The sequence below is a fragment of the Cnephaeus nilssonii genome (genome assembly GCF_951640355.1).
Source record: "Cnephaeus nilssonii genome assembly, chromosome: 7".
NCBI lineage: Eukaryota > Metazoa > Chordata > Mammalia > Chiroptera > Vespertilionidae > Cnephaeus > Cnephaeus nilssonii.
In genome coordinates, this window is record NC_137078.1 from 98,107,013 (window position 1) to 98,132,648 (window position 25,636).

Below are 25,636 nucleotides of genomic sequence, written 5' to 3' on the forward strand. Positions count from 1 at the left end.
CCCCGAAAGGACGCTCACTGCTCCTACACACTCGTGGCCATTTCACTACCACTCAAATGCGTAAGAAGAACCACACTGACCTAGACAAAGAGCTGGCGCCGAAGGAACCCACACTGCAGAACATGGGACTCGTTCCGGGGCCCGAGCCAGTATTCAGTGTGAGATTTCTGTCGGGTGACCGAGCTGCCGCGGCAATTGGCTGTGATGTGGCTGTCAGACTGGCAAATGGGTTTTCATCTCTAGTCTGAGTGGACATCATTAGCACTTCCATTAAAATCTGGCCAATCAAGTCCTTAAAATCAGAGAACACTGTTGGAAAGGCAGAATAAAAGGGAGGTTACACGTGGTTCTTCAAATACAGTCTTTGAAAAAGCCAGAGGGAACCAGAGGTGCAGTGTGGTGCCCCGGCCTGGACTGGACCTGGAACAGGAAAGAGACATCAGTGGAGAACTGGAGAAATCCAAATCAGGTCTGGAGTGCAGTTAATAGGAATGTCTTGGTTTTGACAAGTCTACGGTGGCTATGTGAGGTGTTAACGTTGGGGGAAGCGGGGGAAGTGTATGCAGAAACTCCCTACACTCTCTAACACTGTTCTAGAAATCTAGAATTATTCCAAAATACAAACCTCATTAAAAAAAAATTATTAGCCGAAACCGGTTTGGCTCAGCGGATAGAGCATCGGCCTGCGGACTGAAGGGTCCCAGGTTCGATTCCGGTCAAGGGCATGTACCTTGGTTGCGGGCACATCCCCAGTAGGGGGTGTGCAAGAGGCAGCTGATCGATGTTTCTCTCTCATCGATGTTTCTAACTCTCTATCCCTCTCTCTTCCTCTCTGCAAAAAATCAATAAAATATATTTTTTTAAAAAATTATTAGAGCGCAGTCAATGAGTTACTGCTGACATGTATTAGCTGTAAAAAAGTTACTCCCAACTAGAGGCTAGTTTATCACACTAGAAATGCAACTGGGTTAATATTTGTTCTCCTGTATATGTTTTACACACAGTAAAACTATCAAGCACAAAGTTCAAATTATTTTATGAAGGGTCTGATTTCTAGCCACCGGCTGGCTTTTTGGAGCAGATTCCCACTGCTTAGCTTCCTTCTCACTCTCTGCAGTTCCCAACTGATTTACTGTATGTAGGTCTTTAAATACATTTCAAACATCACTACATAAATAAGAGTTCTGACGCAGGCAAGTCTTATCTGATTTGGTTATTAAAAATTACAGCCCAGCTGGTGTGGCTCAGCAGTTGAGCATCAACCCAGGAACCAAGAGGCCATGGGTTCAATTCCCGGTCAGGGCATATGCCCCGGTTGTGGGCTCGATCCCTAGTGTGGGACTTGCAGGAAGCAGCCGATCAACGATTCTCTTTCATCACTGATGTTTCTATCCCTCTCCCTTCCTCTCTAAAATCAATAAAAATAAAATGCATCTAATGAGGGATTAAGTGCAAGGCACCCTTCTTGGCACTGGGAATGCATCAAATCAGACAAAAATCCCTGCCAGCAGCACTGCTGTGACGTGCAAGAGAACATGCTTGCCCACCTCCCCTACCTCTTCTGTGTTCCAAATGGCTGCCATGCTGAGTTTTATTACTTCGTTGTAAGTGTGGTGTAGTGCAGCTTCTTAAAATAGAATACTGGGAACACAGCAAATCTTGCTGCTAAGCAATTGAATTCCGCAGATTTACTCCACTGTCCACAAAGGCTGGGAGGCACTTAAGGCAGGTACAGGCCATACAGAGCGCCTCTCGCAGGGTCCCTGGAGACTACCCAGAATGCTCCTGCTTTGTAAGAGGTGCTAATGCTCTAAGCATCTTCTTTTTACAGAGGAAAAAATGTCAACCCTGAGACAATGGACACTATTAACTTATTTATTCCGTTTTCTTTTAGAGAATCGTAAAAGTAAAAAGGAAATGTACTGAGAAGATCAGTGGAAAGTGGCCAGACATCAGTGCCCTCACCAAGAAGTGCCCCTGTATTCAAAACCCCACCCACAGCAGGACAGAGTGACGGGATAGCAGGGAAGGGCAAGACCTCGCGTTCTCATTTTCCCTTAAGGACAGTACCCTGAAATAGGACAGCTGAGCTGGAGTCCTACCTTCTTTTGGGTTCTGCTTAAACTGCGCAGAGAGAGAAGAAAGAAAGATGACATCTCTGTCCCGGTCCTTCCAGGAGACACGAAAGATCTTACAGACCAGCTGTAAGGCCTGCTCTTCAGATACTTCAGAACCCGACGACGGCTCCTGGTGAGGAACAAGATTTGGGGGTTAATTTCAAGTGGTGGGAGGTCCGAGTTAGACTTCAATAGAAATACTCAATCATGACTTTATTCATTTCAGAAATGCATAGAAATGCCCTAACTGGTTTGGCTCCGTGAATAGAGTGTCGGCCTGCAGACTGAAAGGTCCCAGGTTTGATTCCTGTCAAGGGCATGTACCTTGGTTGCGGGCATATCCCCAGTAGGAGGTGTGCAGGAGGCAGCTGATGGATGTTTCTCTCTCATCAATGTTTCTAACTCTATCTCTCTCCCTTCCTCTCTGTAAAAAATCAATAAAATATATTAAAAAAAAAGAAATGCACAGAACTATTCACCCACTGATTCAGAGAAAGATAAACCTATTACTATGATTTTAGAGCTACACTTTTTACAACACTAAAGAACTATACAAAATAAGCATCACACTGCTTCCACTCCAACTTCTAACAATCATCAACACGTGTTGCTGAACTCTAATAACTTACTGTACAGAAAGTGACACAATTACCTATACCAGTTCTACACCACACCAAAAATAGCAAAAAACCCACAACACCCTTCTTCTAAATATAGAAACTGAACTCAGATGATAACAAAATATGAAGACTTCATGTTTTCAAGAAGTTTGTTCTTGCTACCGGGTCCCACATACTAGTACTGTCTCAATTTCCAGTCGTTTTCCTTGGAATAGTCCCAAAGACGTGATGATCTACTTGCTTAAGCCCAACACCAACAGAAAACATTCAAATCAGCTCTGAATGAATTCCTATTACAAACCAAATTTCCTGTTGGAAACTTGGGCCTGAAACAAAGATAAGGGAAGAATTTTATCAGTTAAAAGGACTGAGTTAGGCCAGCTGGCGTGGCTCAGTGGTTGAGTGCCGACCTATGAACTAGGAGGTCAAGGTTGATTCTGGTCAGGGCACATGCCTGGGCTGCGGGCTTGATTCCCCGATGGGGGAGTGCAGGAGGCAACCAATCAATTATTCTCTCTCATCATTGACGTTTCTCTCTCTCCCTCTCCCTTCCTCTCTGAAATCAATAAAAATATATATATTTTTAAAAGACTGAGCTATACTTCCATTAGGCTGGGCTACCCATTTTTCCTCCAAATACAAAAACAGGCACCAGGACCTGCTGACTGGGTGGCCCACTCTAACAGACTCCGCAGATACAAGACGTGACGCTGCTTCCGTGCGCCGTGTCACCTGCGCTACAAACAGACGCGAGGCTTCCTCTTACCAACCTTGTCGCTGAGGCTCCTTTTTTCTCTTCGATCATTTTCATCCACTTCCATGTTTTCAATTCCTGAATCCACATCCACCTGGGACATGCTTTAAGTACAAAAGACAAATAAGTCTTTTACCTTTCATAAATCCACCCAATGTCCCAGCCTCTGGCTGAGGAAGTTTTTAAATATCAATCAAAATCAGTCAGGAAAGCGAAATAATAAAGGTTCGTCCTTTATTTCTATTAATTCTTTAAAGAGCTCTCTTCATATAGTAAGATATAAACATTCTATCATAATTTTAATATTTTTTCCAAGTTGTCATTTTCTTAGGCTCACTTTCAAAAAAATAGAACATATTTTCTACACATATTATGGTAAGCTATATACAATCATTCAGAGCCTGATTATAAAATCTTGTTAAGAACATACAGTATTTTCCCCCACATTAAATAAGTAAGTGTCCCAGGACCATTTATTGACAAGATCATCATTTTTACACTAATATGAAGTCACCTACTCATGTGTCCTATTATGTAGTATATGTGTGGGTCTATTTCTGGACACTGGTTTCTGTTCCATTAGACAATCTGTTTGTCCCTGAGCCAATACCACACTATCTTACTAAAACTTCACACTAAGTCTTGATACCTGCTGGGTCAATGCCTCCACCTGGTTCTTCTACTTTAGGAGAGTCTTGGCCATTCTTGGCCCTTTGCTTTTGCATACATAATTAAGAATTAGCTTGCCAGGTTCCTTACATATTCTGTTATGATTTTGACTAGAATTTCACTGACTCCAGAGATCAAAGTGAGGAGAAATGGCATCATTCTGTTACTGAGTTCATTAAGGTCTTTGGGTAAACTTTTATAATTTTCTCCACAAGTCTTTCACTTCCTTCGCTCAATTTATACCTATGTACCATATATTTTTAAATGAAATTATGAATGGTACCTTTTTAAAAATTAAGTTTCTAATTTTTTGTTGTTGTTAGTACACAGTAATGTAACTGATTTTGGAGATAGATCTATTTTAAGCAGCTTTCCTTATACATAGGGCTCACTAGGTAGATAATCATTTTATCTTTGAACAATAAGTGTTTTGTTTCTTCCACTCCAGTCTCTACTTGCTCACTGCACGGGGTAGGATCCCCATGGTGAAGAGAAGCAGAAATAACAGCCATTCTGTTCTTATTACTGATTCTAAAAGGAGTGTTTCAAACTCCTCACCACTGAAAACAAGAGCACTGTGATTTTCTGGTCGATGTTCTTTATGTTATTCAGAATAAGACAGGCGATGCTGCGGTAACACATACACTCTGAAATCTTAGAGGCTTAACACTATAAGGGTTTATTTCTTGCTTACGCAAAGTCTGGTGAGAGTGAAGCATCCTTACTTCATCTTTAATCTATGCCATCTGCAATACTCAGCCTCCCAGGTCACTGGAGCAAGAGAAGAGAGGGACGGAGGAGGAACATCGGCTCAACTGCCTTTCCTAAAAGTGACACCTGTCACTTCCACTCACAGTCTATGGGACAGAACTAGTCACTTGACCCCAATCTAGCTGCAAAGGAGACTGGAAATGCAGGGGACAATATGATTATTTTGTTAACTCTATCTCTGCTACTGTCGGTTTAAGGACGCACCTTTCTGTACCCTGTTTATTAAAATTTTTATCATCAATTGTGTTGAAGTTTAGCAAAATTTGCAATGGCTTTTCTCTTTTATAACATGGTGAATAATATTTATAGATTTTCTAACATTAAAGCACCCTTGGATTCCTGACATAAACTGAAGTTGATCATATTATATTGTATTATATCATATCACATTAACCTATAAAATTATATGAGCAGGGTTCTTTTGTTGAAAATTTTAAAATGCTGATTCAATTTATTTCATGTGTTTTTTAATATTATTCAGGTCTTCTCTTTTTTATTCAATTTTGGGAGAAATGTGTTTTTCTAGGAATTTGATTTTCATCCAATTTTTCAAATTTATTTGCATTTGCATATTTACATTTTTCATGGAATTACCCCTTTCAATAACAAATATTACTGAGCGCCCATTCTATGTAGGGCTTGTGCTTGGTGTCTGAAATGTCAATGAACAAAAAAGACCAAAAAAAATTTTTTTTAAATAAATAAATCACTGCGTCATGGAGCATACATTCCATCTAGAGACAGAAAGAGAATAAACAGCCTGGCCTCTGGGTGGCTCAGTGGTTGAGCGTCTACCTATGAACCAGGAGTCACGGTTCATTTCCTGGTCAGGACACAAGCCGGGGTTTACGGGCTTGATCCCCAGAAGCGGGTGTGCAGGAAGCAGCTGATCAATGATTCTCTCTCATCATTGATGATTCTATCTCTCTCCTTTGCCCTCTCCCTTCTTCTCTGAAATCAATAATAAAAAAAAAAAACCACCATTTTTTAAAAAAAGAGAATAAACAATAAACATAAATAAGCAAAGCACACAGTATAATAAATGCTATGGAAAAATTAAAGAAAAAGGAACAGGGAAAAGGCAACCGAGAGTGCAGGGCTTTCTGCTTGAAATGGGTGAGCCTCACTGAGAAATGCCAGATGAGCAAAAATATGAAAGAGCTTTACCCCATACATGCCCAGGGGAAGAGCACTCCAAACAACGGGTTCTTAGTCCCAATATTTACTTGTATTCTTTCTTTCCTTTTTAATATATTATAGCTTTATATTTTCTTCTGAGGACCACTTTAGCTGCAACACGCAGATCATGATTTATAATATTTGTTACTGTTCAGTCCCACATACTTTCATTATGATTTTTTCTTTAACCTGTATATAAAAGCATACTTCATTTCTAAAATTTACAAATGTCTTAAGGTTTTTTTAAAAAAGTTTTTTGCCCTAGCGGGTTTGGCTCAGTGGATAGAAGGTCGGCCTGCGGATCTAAGGGTCCTGGGTTTGATTCCAGTCAAGGGCACATGCCCAGGTTGCGGGCTCGATCCCAGGCAGGGGGCGTGCAGGAGGCAGCTGATCAATGAGTCTCTTTCATCATTGATGTTTCTATCTCTCTCTCCCTTCCTCTCTGAAATCAATAAAAATATATTTATAGCATAAATAAATAAGTTTCCTCCCCCCCTATATTAATTATCGAACCTAATGCTAGTGAGAAAACATGACCTACATGATTCTGACTCTTGAAACTTTTTGGTCAGTGAGTATTAGGAAAACAATGTGTGTTCTCCAACTGTACAGTGCAAAGTTCTGTATCTTTCCACTGGATCAAGCTTGCCAGCTGCGTTGTTTAATTTGTCCATATGCTTCCTCATATTTATTCTCTTTAACCTATTGATAAATGATTTATTGTTAAAACACTCCCACTATGACTGTGTCAGTTTCTTCTAGTTCTGTCAATATTTGCTTTATTGCATATTGCTGTTATATTACTAAGTACATAGACTTTCAGAACTGTTCAATCCTACAGGTAAACAAAACATTTGTCTTTATATAGTGCTTACTTCTAGTAATACTTTGTGCCTTAAAGTCTACTTCATTAATATGTTTACCCCAAGTTTCTTTTGTTTACTTTGTTTTGTTTGCCTGGTATACCTTTTTTTTCTTTTTTTTTACTTTTAACCTTACTTCTCTAACCTAATATTTCGGATATTCCTTTTATGAACAGGGATAAAGCTGGGTTCTGTTTTGTTTTCAATACAACCTATTCCTTTTTACTGTGATTTGCTGTAATTGCTGACATATTTGCATTTCTTTTGACCCTCTTATTTTGTGCTGTCTCTTTTTAGAAACTTGTTTCTTCCTTCCCTTTCTTTGAATTGACTTAACTCCACCCTCCCACCTCCTCAACATGGTTCCATACTTTCCTTTTACTGGTTTGGAAGATATACTCTATTTCCATTCTATTAGTGGCTACCCTTGAAATGTAATCAAGTATTCTTAACTCAAAATCTAAAAGTTGGCCAGTATCTTAAAAAAAAAAAAAAGTTGGCCAGTACCTTTACCCCTTTCTCAAGTATACAAGGACTTTAGATCTTGCCTAGGTCAATAACTCCCCCCCACCCTCCTTACGGCTGACCTACTGCTGGTCAGCTAAATGTAGACCTGATTTTTCTACATTGTTATTATTGCTTTATACCATCAGTGTTTATTATTTTCTTCAGTCATCCTTCCTTCTTGCATGTCAGACATTATTCCTGAAATCATTTTCTTTCTTTTTTTCTTTTTTTAATATATTTTATTGCTTTTTTACAGAGAGGAAGGGAGAGGGATAGAGAGCTAGAAACATCAATGAGAGAGAAACATCGACCAGCTGCCTCCTGCACACTCCTTACCGGGGATGTGCCCGCAACCAAGGTACATGCCCTTGACCGGAATCGAACCCGAGACCTTTCAGTCCGCAGGCCGACGCTGTATCCACCAAGCCAAACCGGTTTCGGCTCATTTTCTTTCTTAACTGCATCTGTTAAAAAAGTTAGGGGGCCCTAGCTGGTTTGGCTTAGTGGATAGAGCATCAGCCTGTGGACTGAAGAGTCCTGTGTTTGATTCCAGTCAAGGGCATATGCCCGGTTGCGGGCTCAATCCCCAGTAGGGGGCATGCAGGAGGCAGCCAATCAATAATTCTCTTTCATCACTGATGTTTCTATCTATCTCTCCCTCTCCCTTCCTCTCTGAAATTAATAAAATATATATTTTTTAAAAAGTTGGGGGTATTTTCGTGGCAGGCTATCAGGTTGTTTGGTTGTTTTTAATCCATAAATGTCTTTATTTCACCCTTGCCCTTAAAAGATCGTTCCACAAAGGTACACAATTTCCAGTAGACTTCCTGTCAGCATTCAATACTATTACTCCGACATCCTCTGGCTGCCATCATTGAGACATCTAATAGTTGTTCTTTTGTAGATAATCCCCTTTCTGACTACTTAAAGGTCTTCGTCTTTGGTATTCTGCAATTTTACTAAGAGATGGCTAGATAGAATTTGTTTTTTGTTTAACCTGTTTCCGAGTTGCTGGGCTTCCTGAATCTGGAGATTCATATTATTTATCAACTCTAGAGAAATTCTCAGCCATTTATCTTTTTTTTAATTTGCAATTAACATTCAATATTATTTTATATTTCAGCCATTTACTTTTTGATAATGGCTTCCAAACCAGTGGAGGGCATGCAGGAGGCAGCCGATCAATAATTCTCTTTCATCATTGATGTTTCTCTCTCTCCCTCTCCCTTTCTCTATGAAATCAATAAAAATATATTTAAAAAAAGAAAATACATGTATTCAAAGCAAAGGTAATAAGAACAAAATTGTTTTTACTCTATGGGGTCAACCTGATCTTTTCCCTGAAAGTGCTGACCTTCCTGAATTCTTGCCTAATGTGTGTGATCTCTAATCTGGTTCCTCACCCCCAACCCCACCCAACTACTGAAGCTCTATTCTAGTACTTCTCAGCCTTTTTCATATCATAACACACAGAGAAGGTAGTATTTGTCTGGCCTACTGACATAAACAGAGGGGGCAGCTTAGGGCACTGGAAATGGGTCTGGGAGTTGGGGTGGGTGTCTGGCTGGCCCAAGGAATAAAGAAATCAACACCTCCACCACTCTATCACCTACTCATGGTGCACTTGCAGTACAGGAGGGCTCTGCTCCAGGACACCCTGATCCTTACAGAGCTCTTAGACTGCTTGGCTCAGTTGGATCAGTCCACTTATTGAGCTCCATCCACATTTTAAATTTTCACTGATCAGTAAAATTTCGAAGAAATATTTAGGGACTGACAGATGATGCCACCTTTGTGTTTATAAAGACATTAAAAAACTAAAAACATTTCTTACCACCTACACCATTATTTCACAAAAGACATTTCAACACCAAAAACATAAAAAGGTATAAAGAACACTTCAGAATAATACAAACACCTTTAAGTTTAATAAATTTCGCTCTAATTTGCTATGGACTGGCATGGATCTCTGGGCTGGCAACTGAGACTAATGACTAGAGACTAAACTGAATGGCTCTTTCTCTTTCCATAAATACACTTTATTGGGAAATCGGCTCGCTTTACCTTTTCTCACACGAGACACCGTCAATATCCATGCTCTGGGAACGTGAGAGAGACTGCGATTGCGTTTCAAGGCTATTGGAGGGCGAGCTGCTGAGAGAACTGACTCCTTCACTGCTCTGGCTTCGATGGGCTACTCCTGGTCAGAAAAGACAGGAACGATTAAGTCTCAGGTGAAATAACAGTAAAACCATTTGTAATGACAACAGCAAGTATACACAATTGGTATTCATACCATTTCGACAGTCAGCAATAGAAGAATCTATAATAATAAAAGCGTAATATGCAAATCAACCGAGTGGCCCAACAGCAGAACGACCATCTGGATGACCTTCTGGATGGAGCCAGAGCAGCCGCAGCGGCTGTAAGGACCGAGGCAGCCGCCGGGGCTGCGAGGGCCAAGTCCCCTGCACGTATTTTGTGCATCGGGCCTCTAGTTTCCAACAAAAGATTACACTAAATGCAAAAGTAATATTAAAATCATAGGAACATTAACAATTAGTCATAACTTGTCAATATACATCGTATGAGGTTAGTAACAGAGCTATAGCTAATATCTAAAACTGATTCCTCATCACCTTCTTTTTCACCAATTTAAATTATGATCCTAGAATACAAATTAGCCTCCATCATAGGCCAGGAAAATCCTTGAAATGTACCAAAAATAAGATACATTAATGAAGGGATATAGAGACATGCAGATGGAGAGGTGTGATAAAGCAAATATACTAAAATGTTGATGGAAGAATATGGATGGTGGGTATATAGGTGTTCATTGCAAAATTCTTTCAAATCTGCTGTATGCATTAACTTGTCACAATAAAATGTTAAAAGCACGCAAATAGACCCACCTACGCTAATGCTAAATATAGATCAGTGCACTTATTGAGTGGCAGCCGGGGTAAAAGGAATACCTGACCCTGTCCTTGCCCTCACAGAGCTTCCAGAGGAGTGAACCGCAGCATGTGCACGGGGACAGATTTCTCATCGATGTCTTTAAAACCAGGTTTTCATAGAATTTTAAAAAGTACTTTATGAATATCCAGACATCTACAAGTACTTCTAATAATATAGGGTATAAAAAATACAAAATACAGGGTGTTCCAAAAAATGTATACAGTTTAACAGCTGACACCTCAACTGATGTTTCTTTCTTTTCAGATATAACCCATTGGGATTAATGTGGTATTCAACGTGTATATACATTTTTGGGACACCCTGCATATACCTATTGTGGTGAAAGGAAAATGAGACTTACATTTTTTCAAAACAACAAACAAAACAACTTGAGTTACCAGTTGTAGCTGAAACAACTACCAAGTGGATAACATTTTAACCATCCCAGCATTCCAAGAAAGTAAAGTTGTCACCCTTTAATGTCTCTTCATTGAAGAATGTTACAAAACATTTATCTACTCCTGAGAGCAGGTATTAGCATATATCTGTTTATTACAACTTCTGCAGGACTCATGAAGGAAAAGAGAAACGAAATTGTCAGTGTTCCTACGTAGACTCAAGGGAAATATGGAAAATATCTAATGTAGTGAGAATTTTGAGAAGCTTGTGGAAGGCAGAAAACTTTAAATTCATTAATTCAAGAAGTGTAATGCAAAGTAGGTTCTCAGTAAATATTTATTGAAGGACTAGATAATAAAGCACCAATAATGTTCTTAGGAGAACATTAGTTTACCTATCACAATGAAAGGTCTGACAATTTTTTAATAAAAATGAATCAATAATATAGTTCAATAATTTTTATGGGATATCAGTTCAGCAGATTTAAAAAGCCTACCTGATAAAACCAGGCCTTAGAATAAACTGATAATTACAGTACACTGTCTGAAAACCTGTATTTGTAATACCACATACTATAGCTACACTCTGTGTACAACAGCCCATAGCAATACAGTGCCAGAGTATTCCACTCAGGCTAACAGACTGCATTCCAATCCTATATAACAAAAGGCTAATATGCAAATTGTCCCCCCAGGAGTTCGACCGACTGGGAGTTCGACCGACTGGGAGTTCGACCGACTGGGAGTTCGACCGCTCACTATGACATGTGTTGACCACCAGGGGTCGGTACAGAAGGAAGGCCCCAGCTGGCAGCCAGGGGAGGGAAGGCTCTGATCACCGGCCAGGCCCAGGGACCCTATCTGTGTACGAATCTCGTGCACCAGGCCTCTAGTGTTTCTATAAGACATCCAGGAGACCATCTGCATGCTCTTTTTCCTGAACTCTCCATGTGAGCCTCACATTCTGGGTCAAGTGGGGCAATTCTCCAGAATTAATTATGTTTACTAGTTCCTCCATCTGTACAACCACATGACCCCACTCCTTTCTGAAACTTAAAAATCAGATGGTCTGACTTCATTCAGAATCAATATGATGAGTAAAACCAATCAAAACACTTGTACAAAATACTGCTTTGTTCTCAAACCACACACACATGTCTTCACCCGCTCCCACCCCTAACTTGAGGAATCACTATCAGGAGACCAAGCTTTAAGGCATAGATAACCCCCTTCACGTCCATAAAACCAGACATTAAAAAATTAAAACACAGGCAAATCTCTGATCCTCTTTTAGAAGATGAGCAAAATCTCTACATACCAAAAATTTTAAGAACGAGGGCGTGTATAACAAACAACGGAGAGAGTCTGTTTAATAAAATATGAATTACAACTTTCAAAATGGCAGCTTCCCAAACTGCTATGACTACTAGGATCTTGTTAAAGTAAATTATGCATTCTGTGTGGGAAGGCTAGATTTTTTTTTTTAATAGGGTTTTATTTTTGTAAGATTTTGCTCCTAGCATTGAAGTATTTCCTGAATGATATTCCCTTTCAGGTATAAACCAAACCAAATGCCTATAGGTAAGCTGCAACACTAGCTCTGTTCCAGTATTTCTCTCACACTCACATACACACACATACACACACACACACACACACACTATTTTATCCTCTTGAGATTTTTTAAAAATGTTTTTTCAATTGTTTTTAGAGGTAGGAGAAAGGAGAAGGAAAGAGAGATAGAAACATCAATGATGAGAGAGAATCACTGATCAGCTGCCTCCTGCACATGCCCCCTGGGGATCAAGCCCACAACCTGGGCATGTGTCCTCAACTGCTGAGCCACACCGGCCAGGCTTGAGATTTCTTTAAGCTACACATGCTTATGTCATTTTGGTCATTTTCTCTTGTGATTGATTAATTCAGCAGATCTTTCATTCGGTGCCCATCATGTGCGAGGCACTGTTAAAGGCACTGGGGACAGAGCCTGCGCCCCAGGGAGCGTCACTCTAGGAGGGAAGGCAGAGAACACAGGACATGCAGGTAGTACATGTGCCACATCGGCCCAAGAAAAACCATCTGTGTGGATAGAGGTTGTGGTTTGAGAAGGGCGGCCAAAGAAGGTGTTATTGAGAAAGTGACAAATAAACATCTGGAGAGTTAAGCAAAAAAGCCTGTGGATTTTAGGGCATGAGCATTCTAGGCACAGAAACAGAAAATATAAAGGCCCAAGTAGGGATCACGCCTGGAATGTTCCAGAACAGCAGGGAAGCCAGCATGGCCGGAGCAGAGGGAGTAAGAAGAGCGGTGCGAGAGGAGGTCGGGGCGGCAGCAGGGTCAGGCCACACGCAGCCCTGGTCGGGGAGGACTGACAGTCACTCGGGGAAGGCAGGGAGCCAGTGCAGGGTTTTGAACTGACGTGACCTTTTTATGAGGGGTTTGTCTCCTGTTTTGTTCTGTTTAAACTTGTTTCCTTAATAAATTCATGCAAATTTGTTTCTCCAATCTGCCAAGGACATGGCCAATAGCATCTACCTGCATGTGATTATGAATAATGGCGACTGTGAGAAACACAATTAGGACTTCACAGCACAGAGGCACTGCCAAGAACTAAGAGCTGTCCCAGTCTTTCTGTACGTGAGTGTGGGCATCGGAATGAGCTTGCTGTAAAACTGACGCTGCTGTTGTATGACGTGGTCCTTATGCTTTAGAGGGACCCCCTGGCTCCACACTGAGGCCGGGGAGGGCCTGGCGAGACCAGTGAGGAGGCCCCCCAGCACCCAGGCAGGCCGTGCAGGTGCCTGGGACCTGGGTGGCAGCAGGACGGGTGAGGTGGGGTGTGAGAATCTGGTCAGGTTCTATTTTGCCTGATGGACCAGAAATAGGGGCCAGGAAGCTAGTCCGCGGGCCACGTCTGACCCAATGAATAAAGCTTTATTGGAACACAGCCACGCTCCTTCATTTACATATCGCCTGTGCTTGCGTTTGTGCCACAGGGTGGAGAAGAACAGCTGTGGCAGAGACCGAACAGCCTTCAAAGCCAAAGTTATTTACTACCTGGCCCTTTACAGAGAGTTTTCATGACCCGCAGCTAGAATATAAGGTAAACAGAGGAGATAATGCCTAGGCTTAAGCAAGTAGGGAAAAAAGAATTGTCATTTATTGGGATGAGGTCCTGGGGGAGGATGACATGTGAGGAAGCATCAGGAGCGCGACTGTGGACGGGTTAATTGTGAGATGTGTATTGGATGATGTTTGAGTCTGAGGCTCAAGGAACAGGTCTGGGCTGGAGAGACAAGCGTAGGAGTCATCAGATTAGAGACAGTAAAGCCAAGAAGCCAGATAAATCAGGAAGAGAATAAACACAGGAGAGGATGGGAGCTTAACTATTGAGTCCTGGGCCCGCTAACGTTCAGAACGCAGAAAAATAAAGAGCCACACAGAGAACCAAGAAGAACAGAGACAGGAGGGAACCAGGACTGTGGTGGCCTAGAGCAGCCGTCGTCAACTTTTCGGACCTCACGGAACACACGGACCACTGGTTGGCGACCGCTGTTCTAGAAGAGAAGGGAGGAAAGCATTTCAAGGAAAAAAGGGCCAAAGCCAGGCGCAGTGAAGCGGACAGGTCAGCTCAGATGGTGACTCAGTACCACGAGGCCTCATCTGAGGGAATCAATTCAGCAGAGGGTGTGAGGGCAGAGGGGGGAGAGTGAGCACAGGCAACTCTCCCCGAAGTTCTGTTGTGAATGGGTGCAGAGATGTGGGTGGAAGCCCGCAGGGGAAATGAGATCAGGAGTTCCCCTTTTTTTTAATCCTCCCAGAGGATATGTTTATTGATTTTTAAAGAGAAGAAGGGAGAGAGAAACATCACCCAACAGGGAACCAAACCTGCAACATAGGTATGTGTCCTGACGAGGAATCGAACCTGCAACCTTTCGGTGTATGGGATGACACGCCAACCAACTGAGCCACCTGGTCAGGGTAAGAGTTCCTTTTCATTTATTCCCATGATGGGAGAAGGAACAGAATGTAAATGGCTATTAAAAAATAAATGTTTTTCACTTGAGGTGGGCAATCTGACAAAGCAGGAGAAATAGGACTGCTGGGGCAAGGGCTCTGAGCAGGTGGGAGGAGCTGGGACCTAGGGAAGGCCTACAACAAGGGGGGGGCGGGGGGCAGTACAAGCCCTTCAGGAGGTCCTTTCTGCCTCACGTTTTCTTCACGAATAGGAAGGGGGGCCATCAGCTAAGAGTGCGCATGGAGAATGAGGCTGCAGACTGCAGAAGGTAAGGAATAATTAGCAGAGTGGGAAAGGAAACCAGGAAATCCTATATAATAATATGCTAATTAGATCAGACAGTGGAACGACCTTCTGGAGGACCTTCCAGAACGACCAGTGGGCGGGGCTGCAGGGCCGCAATGGGCCGCGATGGGCCGAGGCAGCGGGGCTGAGAGGGCCGAGCCCCTTGCACAAATTTCATGCATCGGGCCTCTAGTATGGTATAACTGCCTGCCACTGTTAAGGGTCCACTTGGGTTTGTGGTCATGAATCTGAAATGAGACAGGCAGCACGGTTCTGGGCTTTTCTCTAGGTTTGTTCGCTGCACAGGGGCATGCTGGGGTTAGTGCTGCTGGTCCCAAACAGACAGCGTGCTGCGCCCAGGAGTGCTGAGGGGCTTGCCAGGAGCACAGAGTTCTGGGTCTCCTGCCTGACCTTCCCTGATGCAGTGAGACTCCCCATCAAACCAGTTCTCCCTGGACAGTTTCTAGCATTCCTGGGGGGAGGGGCGTGGGGAGGGAACAGGACTGGGGGAGGAGGGATGGCAACCATGGTGAGACAAGGAGTGCTGTCTCCAAGGAAAAGGTAAAACACAACCGGAATCCCGAACCCTTCCCCTACCAGAGCCCAGCACAGCTTCTCGGAGTGTACAGAGGAGACATTTCAGGCAAAGGCACTGTTTATTACTGATGATTTGGCCTGAACTGTTCTCACTTTTCTAATGATGTATAAGCATTTATTTTTACATAAGGAGGAGGCTATAATGCTGTCTACAACAGAAACTCTGTAAAACACTTTTATTTTATTTATTTTAAAATAAATTTTTATATTGATTTCAGAGAGGAAGGGAGAGGGAGAGAGACAGAAACATCAATGATGAGAGAGAATTATTGATCGACTGCCTCCTGCACACCCCCTACTGGGGACCGAGCCCGCAACCTGGGCATGTGCCCTTGACTGGAATTGAACCCAGACTATTCAGTCCGAGGGCTGACACTCTATCCACTGAGCCAAACCAGCTAGGGCTGCAAAACACTTTTAATTGACTAATCAACCTAGACAAGACAGGTTATTCAGAGGGGACAAAGGGAGAGTGCATTCAATGACTACAGAACTAACAACTGAATGTTCAATTATTAGATAATATGATAATCAATACAGATCTCTTAGCACCTGTTTTCTCATAAATAGGATCTTAAATGATTACAATAATTACTACACTGGTAATAATTATGTTTGATAGAAATGTTCATTTAGAGAAAGGACAGATATTTTCAAATATTCAGTATGAGTCACTATCATCGTTTCCCAACAAAGATACTCCTAGATATCAACCATGAACTTATTAATTATAAAGAAATAAACCTTACCCTAGCCGGTTTGGCTCAGTGGATAGAGCGTCAGCCTGACGACTAAAGGGTCCCGGATTTGATTCCGGTCAAGGGCATATGCCCGGGCTGCAGGCTCAATCCCAAGTAGGGGGTGTGCAGGAGGCAGCTGATCAATGACTCTTATTGACTAGAGGCCTGGTGCACGAAATTGGTGTCCCTCAGCCCACCCTGCACCCTCACCAATCTGGCACCCCTCGAGGGATGTCCGACTGCCCGTTTAAGCCTAATACACGGGCAGCCAGACATCCCTCTCACAATCCAGGACTGCTGGCTCCCAACCGCTCAGCTGCCTGCCTGCTTGATTGCCCCTAACCACTTCTGCCTGCCAGCCTGATCACCCCCTAACCATTCCCCTGCCAGCCTGATCAACACCTAACTGCTCCCCTGCTGGTCCGATTGCCCCTAACTACCTCCCCTGCCAGCCTGGTCCCCCGCAACTGCCTTCACCTGCTGGCCTGGTCACCCCTAACTGCCCTTCCCTGCTGGCCTGGTCACCCCCAACTGCCCTCCCCTGCTGGCCTGATCCGCCCCCCGCAACTGCCCTCTCTTGCAGGCCTGGACCCTCCCAACTGCCCTCCCTTGCTGGCCATCTTGTGTCTACATGGGGGTGGCCATCTTTGACCACATGGGTGCGGCCATCTTGTGTGTTGGAGTGATGGTCAATTTGCATATTACCTCTTTATTATATAGGATTATTATATAGGATGTTTCTATCTCTCCTCTCCCTTCCTCTCTGAAATCAATAAGAATATATTAAAAAAAAAAAAAAGGAAATAAACCTTTTGTTAGCTAAGTAATTGTCAATAAGATAGCCCTAAAACATCATACCAGACAAACTTTTATGGCCTGAAAATTCAGAGAAAGCATTCTATGCCAATGTAAACAAGGAAATCCATAATTAGAGGCTTATTACTTTGACCATTATTTCAATCTCATACTTTCAGATGATTTTATCTTAAAAGCATCAACCAAACTCATCACATCAGCAGAAACAAATATAGTCTTAATCACTTCGCCATCAAAGATAAGACCTGACCCTGTTTGGAAAAAACGATGTTATGGAAAGGAAAACAGTTAGTTTTCACAGATCACTATCAAAATGAGTCGACATTAACAAAGCATGCTGTAATAATCTCAAGTTCTAAACTATGGCTTGCAGGATTTAAAAAAGTTGCTGTCCAATTTATTGTACCCTGTTGTGGAAATGTCAACACTATAAGCTAATAAGAAGCTATGATTAGAATGCTAAACACAGCCAGGTCTGAAGAGAGGCTTACCTGATGCACCTATTGGGGAGGTAGCTGGGGTCATGTTGTGGACATTGAGACCAAGACTCTGGGAGGGGCCGGGGGCTGATGCCGCTATAGGGGGCCCCGGAGGGTTCTCCCTCTGGGGAGAGGTGAGCGGGGTGGTCGGTTGGGAGGTCTGTCCACCAGCAAGTCGAGCCAGGCGCCTCCGCCGGATCTAAGTGGGGAAAAGGGCAAATGTAAATAAACAGCAGGAACGCTGGTCTGCCGGAGAGGAACATCAGCGTTATCAGTAACCACATTAGGGCTGAACAACTAAATATGTCTTGAGAATAAAGTACCCATTTGAGGAAAGTATTAACTCAGTGTACCAGTATTTCTGCAAGCCATCACCTCCCTTTTTAAAAACTGCAGCTTAAAAATTATTTTAATTCCACCCAGCCGGCATGGCTCAGTGGTTGAGCATCGACCTATGAACCAGAAGGTCACAGCTGGATTCCTGGTCAGGGCACAGCCCAGGTTGCAAGCTCCATCCCCAGTGTGGGGCGTACAGGAGGCAGCAGATGTATGCTTCTGCCTCATCAGTGATGTTTCTATCTCTCCCTTTCTCTCTGAAATCAATTAAAAATATTTTTAAAATGTGTTTTAATTCCTAAATTCTACCCCAAATCAAATAATAAATTAGATGTGAAGGTAGAATAAACACATTTTCACACACTCACACACACACAAATAAATAAAACTGCATCTTACTCATCTTATCTATTTATCACACTTTCTTGACTGATTTTGTGAATTTACAATTAGCACACCACACTTTTAAACACACTAAAGCTTGTTGTTATTTTAATAAAACTATATAACATGGCCATTTTAATCACTCAAATAATGACAGAAAGTAACAAAAGTTATACTAAGACACAAATTTTACTTATCACGTTCTAGAGCAGAATGATTAGTTTTTCTTAATTTCAATAAAAATGTAATCTACAACTTCTTCCTTATACTAATATCCCAGAGTTATGAAGATATTATAAATCTAGATTACAAAATTAGATATCCCCCATGTTGAGAGTCACTGAATTCCTAACCAGTCAATACCTCTCACTGACCACCTGCGGTCCCAGGCCCCGAGGACGCACGACGACGACCAGGCTTCCGGCTCTAAGCAGGCCTCAGAGAAGCAAAGCAACCAGGCTGCTCACACACTCTTTCCATTCGGAATAAGGAAGGGGACACATTACATTGTGACAAACGTTATCAGGGAGGGACCTCATCTGAACTAAGAGGCTGTCTGTCATTGTAACATTGTAGGAAATCTGCTCCTTGTACTATTCAGACGCCATGGCATCCTGACTCTTGACCCCACGCTCAGAAGCCCTCCATGTGTCCCTGCTGCAAGACAGCTAACCAGGAACTTCTACGAAAAATGAAAGCAGGGGCTCGAACGGGTATGTGGTCATCTGTGTTCACAACAGCACTATTCCCAACAGCCATGAGGTGGAAGCAGCCCGAGTGTCCATCAACAGATAAATGGATAAATAAAAGGTGGTGTGTCCGTACAATGGAATATTATTCAGCCTGAAAAAGGAAGGACATTCTGCCCTAACCAGTTTGGCTCAGTGGATAGAGCGTCGGCCTGCGGACTGAAGGGTCCCAGGTTTGATTCCAGTCAAGAGCATGTACCTTGGTTGCGGGCACATCCCCGGTAAGGGGTGTGCAGGAGGCAGCTGGTTGATGTTTCTCTCTCATTGATGTTTCTAGCTTGCTATCTCTCTCCCTTCTTCTCTGTAAAAAAATTAATAAAATATATTTAAAAACAAAAAACAAAAAAGGCCGAAACCGGTTTGGCTCAGTGGATAGAGCGTCGGCCTGCGGACTGAAGGGTCCCAGGTTTGATTCCAGTCAAGGGCATGTACCTTGGTTGCGGGCACATCCCCAGTGGGGGGTGTGCAAGAGGCAGCTGATCGATGTTTCTCTCTCATCGATGTTTCTAACTCTCTCTCCCTCTTTGTAAAAAATCAATAAAATATATTTAAAAACAAAAAAGGAAGGAAATTCTGACGTACACTACAGCATGGCGAACTCTGAGGACATTATGTCATGTGACAGAAGCCAGGCACAAAGACAACTGCTGTGTGCTTCCTTCCACAGGAGGTGCCCGGACTAGCTGAATTCAGAGACAGAAAGCAAAATGGTGGCTGCCACGGACCAGGGGGATTTTAAAAATCTTCTAAGTACAGAATAAAACCCCGAGTGACAGGAAAGCATGTTGTCATAGTCCCTCCTCCCACCCTCTGTCCACACGGCAATCACAGGAATCCTTTAGACACGGGTCACTCTCCCCGCGTCCACCGGCAGCGGCTCCGCTGCACCTGGGCTAACAGCCCTCGCCGCGCCCTCCAGGGCCCGCGGCCGCCTCCGGGCACGGCCTCCACGGCAGCCACGGGCCCTCTGACATTTACTAGCACATCGTAAACTTATCTAATCTCTGGCCTAGGAGCACTTTCTCTCATTCCTGGCAGGGCTGGTTCTCCCTCCTCCTTCCGCTCTCAGCTGAAAGTCACCTGCCGGCCTTCCCCGCCAGGGCCTCTAGCACAGCCTCCGGGCCACCCTCAGCTGGTGCCACGGCCCTGTTCCCGGCCTCCGCGCACTCCTCATGGACTGCAAATACTTCTTTCTTACTCACCGTCTTACTCTGTTCCCCTAGCCCAGTGGTCCGCAAACACATCAGTCCACAGAGCCAAATACCAACAGGACAACGACTGAAATTTCTTTGGAGAGCCGAGAACCGACTTCTGCGCATGGGCCACGAAGTTTCCATCGCACTGTCCGTGCGCGCCCGCGCGTGGTATTTTGTGGAAGAGCCGCACTCAAGGGGCCAAAGAGCCGCATGTGGCTCACGAGCCACAGTTTGCCGACCACTGGCCTATACAGAATAAGCTCTGGCTCCGGGAACCACCAAAGGGCTCTGAACAGAAAGTGATTTGCTTACGCTTTTACGTTTTTGTTTTGGCTGCGATGGAGAATAAACTGGGGGGGCGCAGGCAGAGATACTGGGCGGCCACTGCCGCAGTCTGGGAGAGGATGGGTGACGGCTGGGACTAGGGTGGGTGGCTGTGAAGATCGTGGTGCGTGGTCAATTTGGGATACATTCTGAAATTAGGGCAGTATTTTAATATTTTAAAATGTGTCCGGGTATACACACCAATACAACAGAAGGCCTGGTGAAGACAGACTAAATTTTCATGGAAACCAGCATTTGGAAATTTGCTCAGAATTAAGTTTCAGTACCTGAGAGGCGGTTAAATTTAGCTCATGCTTGACTTCAAAGTCAAATTCAACCTTTACTACCTACTACCGAGGTAGTTTCAAGATAAGTCGCTTAACCTTTGTGCTTCCGTTCCGCTTCTGTCCCCGGGGATAAGAACGGTGCCTTCCTCATGGAGCCCTGAGAAACCACCACCCTCGCCTGTTCTCCACCCCGCGGCTCCTACCTCCACGGCTACTGCATCTGTGACGCTCTTCGTGTGCTTACTCACCACCCCCCACAGCACGTTTCTTAAGACAAGGACTTTTCTCAGTGTTGTTCTGATGTCCCCTCAGTGCCTAGAAGAGTGCAGGGCACACAGTAGGTGCTCTTTAAACATCTGCTGCGTGAATGAAAGAAGACATGGAAACGTCTAGAAAACGCATTGCACATAAAGTTTACTGAATAACACTATCATCTTTGGGTAAAACGTGAAGTCACTTTAACGCTGGGTGCCAAGTTCAGCCTGAGATGTTAGCTTCAGATGTTCTCGGTTGACATAAACATAGATAAATGTCCTGGCTCACTGCAATGCGGGCTTGAAGGAAGAAAAGGAAGTTTTCCGAGAAGAAAAATCTCCATCATGCTGGTATTTCCCAACCCCTACCCCCTCCACTCTACAAGCACAGGTTTTAAAAAAGAATGAAGACTCAGACTTTGTGAACTATCCTGTGGACTGTTAAGGGAGATGGAGGAATGCAGTAAGGGACAGAGGCAGGTCCATGCACACATGAACTGGGAGGACCGGTCCTGACTCCCCATCGTAAAGACCTACTGTTAAGAGAAGAACAGCCATGACTGGGCAGTGCTCGGGGCTGCCCACAGCAGCCACGCCCTTCAGTGGACTGACCACTTTCTACAATGGTGGTGACTTTGAACTGGTTCAGCAAAGGACCCTGGGAACATCTGGACAGGAGCCTCCCAAGAGAATGGTTCTGAGCAACTGCAGGCATAAAGGCCTGTCAAATTCACTGAACTATTAAGAGACTTTAATCGTCCAATTTTATCACAAACAGAACATATGGGACACAAACTAAGAATAGCCCCAACATACCAAAATATTATTAAACATTTTTCTCTGTGCTTACTCTGCTTTTTTACACTAAGCATAAGACTGATATAATGTCTTTTAAGTAAAGCAAAAGTACTTTTTTTAAAAAGTTTGTTTCCCCCGATGTCACAGAGAGAAAACACCAAAAGCATAAAAAAAGGAACTTCAATTCCTCAACTTCTGTCCTAAACCACAAGTCAACCCAAATATACTAATAATGAAATCTTATTTCTAAAGTTTTCTTGTCTTGACTATTTCAGTGCTTCCTTCGCAAATGACATTAAAACAGGGCTTTCCCCAGAACTGTTCAATCCTAATGTAGCATGTCCTACCCTCACATTTCTGATTCACTAAAAATAGATTCAAGACAGAAGGACTTGTATGCATGCATATAAGCACAACCGATAGACACAAGACACTGTGTGTGTGTGCGCGGGGGGGGGGGGGGGGGGGTAGAGGGCAAGTGCGGGGGGCGGTAGGAGAGGGCGGGGAGAGGTCAATGGGCAATGTGGGGGGAAGGAGACATATGTACTACTATTTGTAATACCTTAAACAATAAATAAATTAATTAAAAAAACAAACAGCAAGGGACACTGGGGACACGAGGCAGAAGCTAAGACAGGATGGGCCAAGCTGGTCCTCTTACGTTTAGCACTTGGGGGCGGGGGGGGGGGGAATAAATCCAAAAAGCATTGTTTTCAAGTTAGTAAACAGTCATTCTACCAAAGCATCTTACTTTTCTACTAAGAAAATAAATCCCAACAAAGAAAAACGCTTTCCAATATTTACTCGTTGGAATGGTCTTCTTCTAGAGAGAGCTCCTATTTTAATTATTATTGTGGTTTTATTTTTTTTAATAACTGGCCATATCTAAAACTTACAAAATGCTATGACAATTTCACAATATGCCTGTATGTAAGCCCAAAATACATCCCAAAACAAATGCATTCAAATCTGAACACCACAGTTCTGCAATCTAAAATCCACCAGCAGCCGAAACCGATTTGGCTCAGTGGATAGAGCGTCAGCCTGCGGACTGAAAGGTCCCAAGTTCGATTCCGGTCAAGGGCATGTACCTTGGTTGTGGGCACAATCCCAGTAGGGGGTATGCAGGAGGCAGCTGATCGATGTTTCTAACTCTCTATCCCTCTCCCTTCCTCTCTGTAAAAAATCAATAAAATATATTAAAAACAAAACAAAACACAAATTTAAAAAATAAAAATAAATAAAATCCACCAGCAGTTACCTTTTAAAAAATTGTAATTTTAAATTAATTTTCATTTAAAAGCTCCAAAAGTCCTGCTGCTTACACTGCCTCCCATTTTGAAAATATATTAACCTCAGTCTACCACTGCCATCCTAGATAAGAGGCCCCAAATGTGGAAGAATGCCTTTTCCTTCAATCCTAACATTATAGCAAGAATGACTTAAATTCTCCTTCAAAGGTTTGACCTGAACACAAGTAAATGTCTCCTTACTTCTCAGTACAATCCCATCACCAACTCGCCTGCAAAGAGAAGCTAACTCAGCATTTTGATACTACAGCTGCCCTGGTTGGTCACGGACAACTACTTCGGCTGCTGGATGGCCTAAGACAGAAGAATATAATGAGTAGCATGACCTAGCCTTATCAGGTGCCAGCTGCTGTTCTAAGGGGTTCACATATATATATATAGCTAATAACCCAAAGAGATGTATAATTTCTTTTCCCATTTTATACGGGAGGAAACTGAACTCAGCTACAGAATAGATGCGAATGTAGTCAGTCTCACTGGGGAGTGCACGACCTTAACCGTACCCCAGTGATCTCGCAGCAGAAAATCCCTTCTGAGGTGCAGTGACTTGCAAATAGAGGCAACCTTACTCCCCTGATGGCACGCGCTTGTGCATTATTAGTTATGAATAAATGAATTTATGTATAGCATGTTAGTATTGCAGAGATTATAGTCACACTCTAACAACATTCGAGCAGTGGTGAACTCCCTCTTTGATGAGTGTGTATATTAAAATAAAGAACGTTTCCATTTTCAGGTTCAAGATACATAAAGTACTAGTAAATAAAAGGGGGGGGAAAGACACTTCATGAACATATTCTTGCCCCGCAAATGCAGTCCTTTCTTGGTTTATTAAGTGTCTACTTTGCACCAGGCACCGTAGCAGGCACTAAAGATAGGACAACAAGTTGAGTCATAATCCCCACCCTCAAGCAGTTCGAGATCCAATGGGAAAAGACATAGAAGAAAATCAACAATTAAAATGCAGCATGATACAGTCTGCACAAGATACAGTGGAATAGAAAAGTCACAAAGGAGGCACTTGGGGGCATGTGTTATTGCTTCATAGAGAGGTTACACACCCATCCACATCCATAAATCCATCCACCCACCCACCCATCCACATCCATCCATCCATTCCCCCATCTATACCCATCCATTCATTCACCCATCTATCCATCCATCTCTCATTCCTTCCTTCTACCCACCCAACCCCATCATTCATCCATCTATATAGAGCTCAGTAATGTTTAAAAGAAAACAATCTATTTCCTATTCACTTCAATATCTCCTGCTTTAAAGGAGGTATATATTTATATTATATGTATTTTACCACAATTTTTTAAAACCGAGTTTAAAAAGCAGTTTGATGCCGAAGCCAGTTTGGCTTAGTGGATAGAGCATCAGCCTGTGGACTGAAGGGTCCCGGGTTCAATTCCGGTCAAGGGCACGTGCCTTGGTTGTGAACACATCCCCAGAGGGGGGTGTGCAGGAAGCGGCTGATCAATGTTTCTCTCTCATCGATGTTTCTAGCTCTCTGTCCCTCTCCCTTCCTCTCTGTAAAAAATCAATAAAATATATATATTTCTTAAAAAGCAGTTTGAAAAAGGGCACATGCAGTAATTCCCTTTGGGCATTTTAAATTACAATTTAAATTACAATGGATATTATTATTAGTGCAAATCATGCATAAATGAAAGTGGAAATGATACTTAAGAAACTTCTATTTTCCCCCATCTTTCGTGTCCCTTCACATAATTTCTAATGCACATGAAACAATTATATAATTGCCATTCTAATCACAACATCTCAAGGCAAAAGACTACTTTATTCACAATTCCCTAGATCAGAAATCACCAAACTTTTTGAGTGTGAGGCCATCTGTACAAAGTAAAAGTGAACGAGCAAACAAAAGCCCTTACAGATGACCACCCAAGGACCCCAAGTCGTCCTTCAGGGGGGAAAAAAGTGACACTTCTGTTGATGAAATCCAGGGAAAGGATGCCTGTTCTGTATCATAGGTAAAAGATGTTGTGTAAAAGTAAAAGGTTAATTAATCAATTAACGGTCACCAAGCACAAACCTAAAACAAAAAGCCCTAAGTGACACCACGGCGCTGCTCTGCACAACTGACATTCAACGTTCAAAGGGGCTGTGCATTGTTTCCCTGTGCAGCCTGGGTTGACATCTTTAAATATTACTGCTGAAACCAAAGTATCAATTCCTCTGATGGATCTACATACAGTAA

At 43.0% G+C, this 25,636-nt stretch overlaps 1 protein-coding gene across 2 annotated transcripts in view; it reads right to left on the reverse strand.

Moving 5' to 3' along the window:
- Positions 1-25,636, reverse strand: part of UBE4B (ubiquitination factor E4B) — an 87,454-nt gene that overhangs the window by 44,168 nt on the left and 17,650 nt on the right. For both annotated transcript variants that reach the window (XM_079777452.1, XM_079777451.1), the window contains exons 2-6: positions 17,784-17,970; positions 9,545-9,680; positions 3,508-3,595; positions 2,103-2,247; positions 81-309 (exon numbers count right to left, since the gene is read on the reverse strand). In XM_079777452.1, coding sequence (XP_079633578.1) covers positions 81-309; positions 2,103-2,247; positions 3,508-3,595; positions 9,545-9,680; positions 17,784-17,970 — 785 coding nt within the window. The remainder of the gene's footprint in view (positions 1-80; positions 310-2,102; positions 2,248-3,507; positions 3,596-9,544; positions 9,681-17,783; positions 17,971-25,636) is intronic.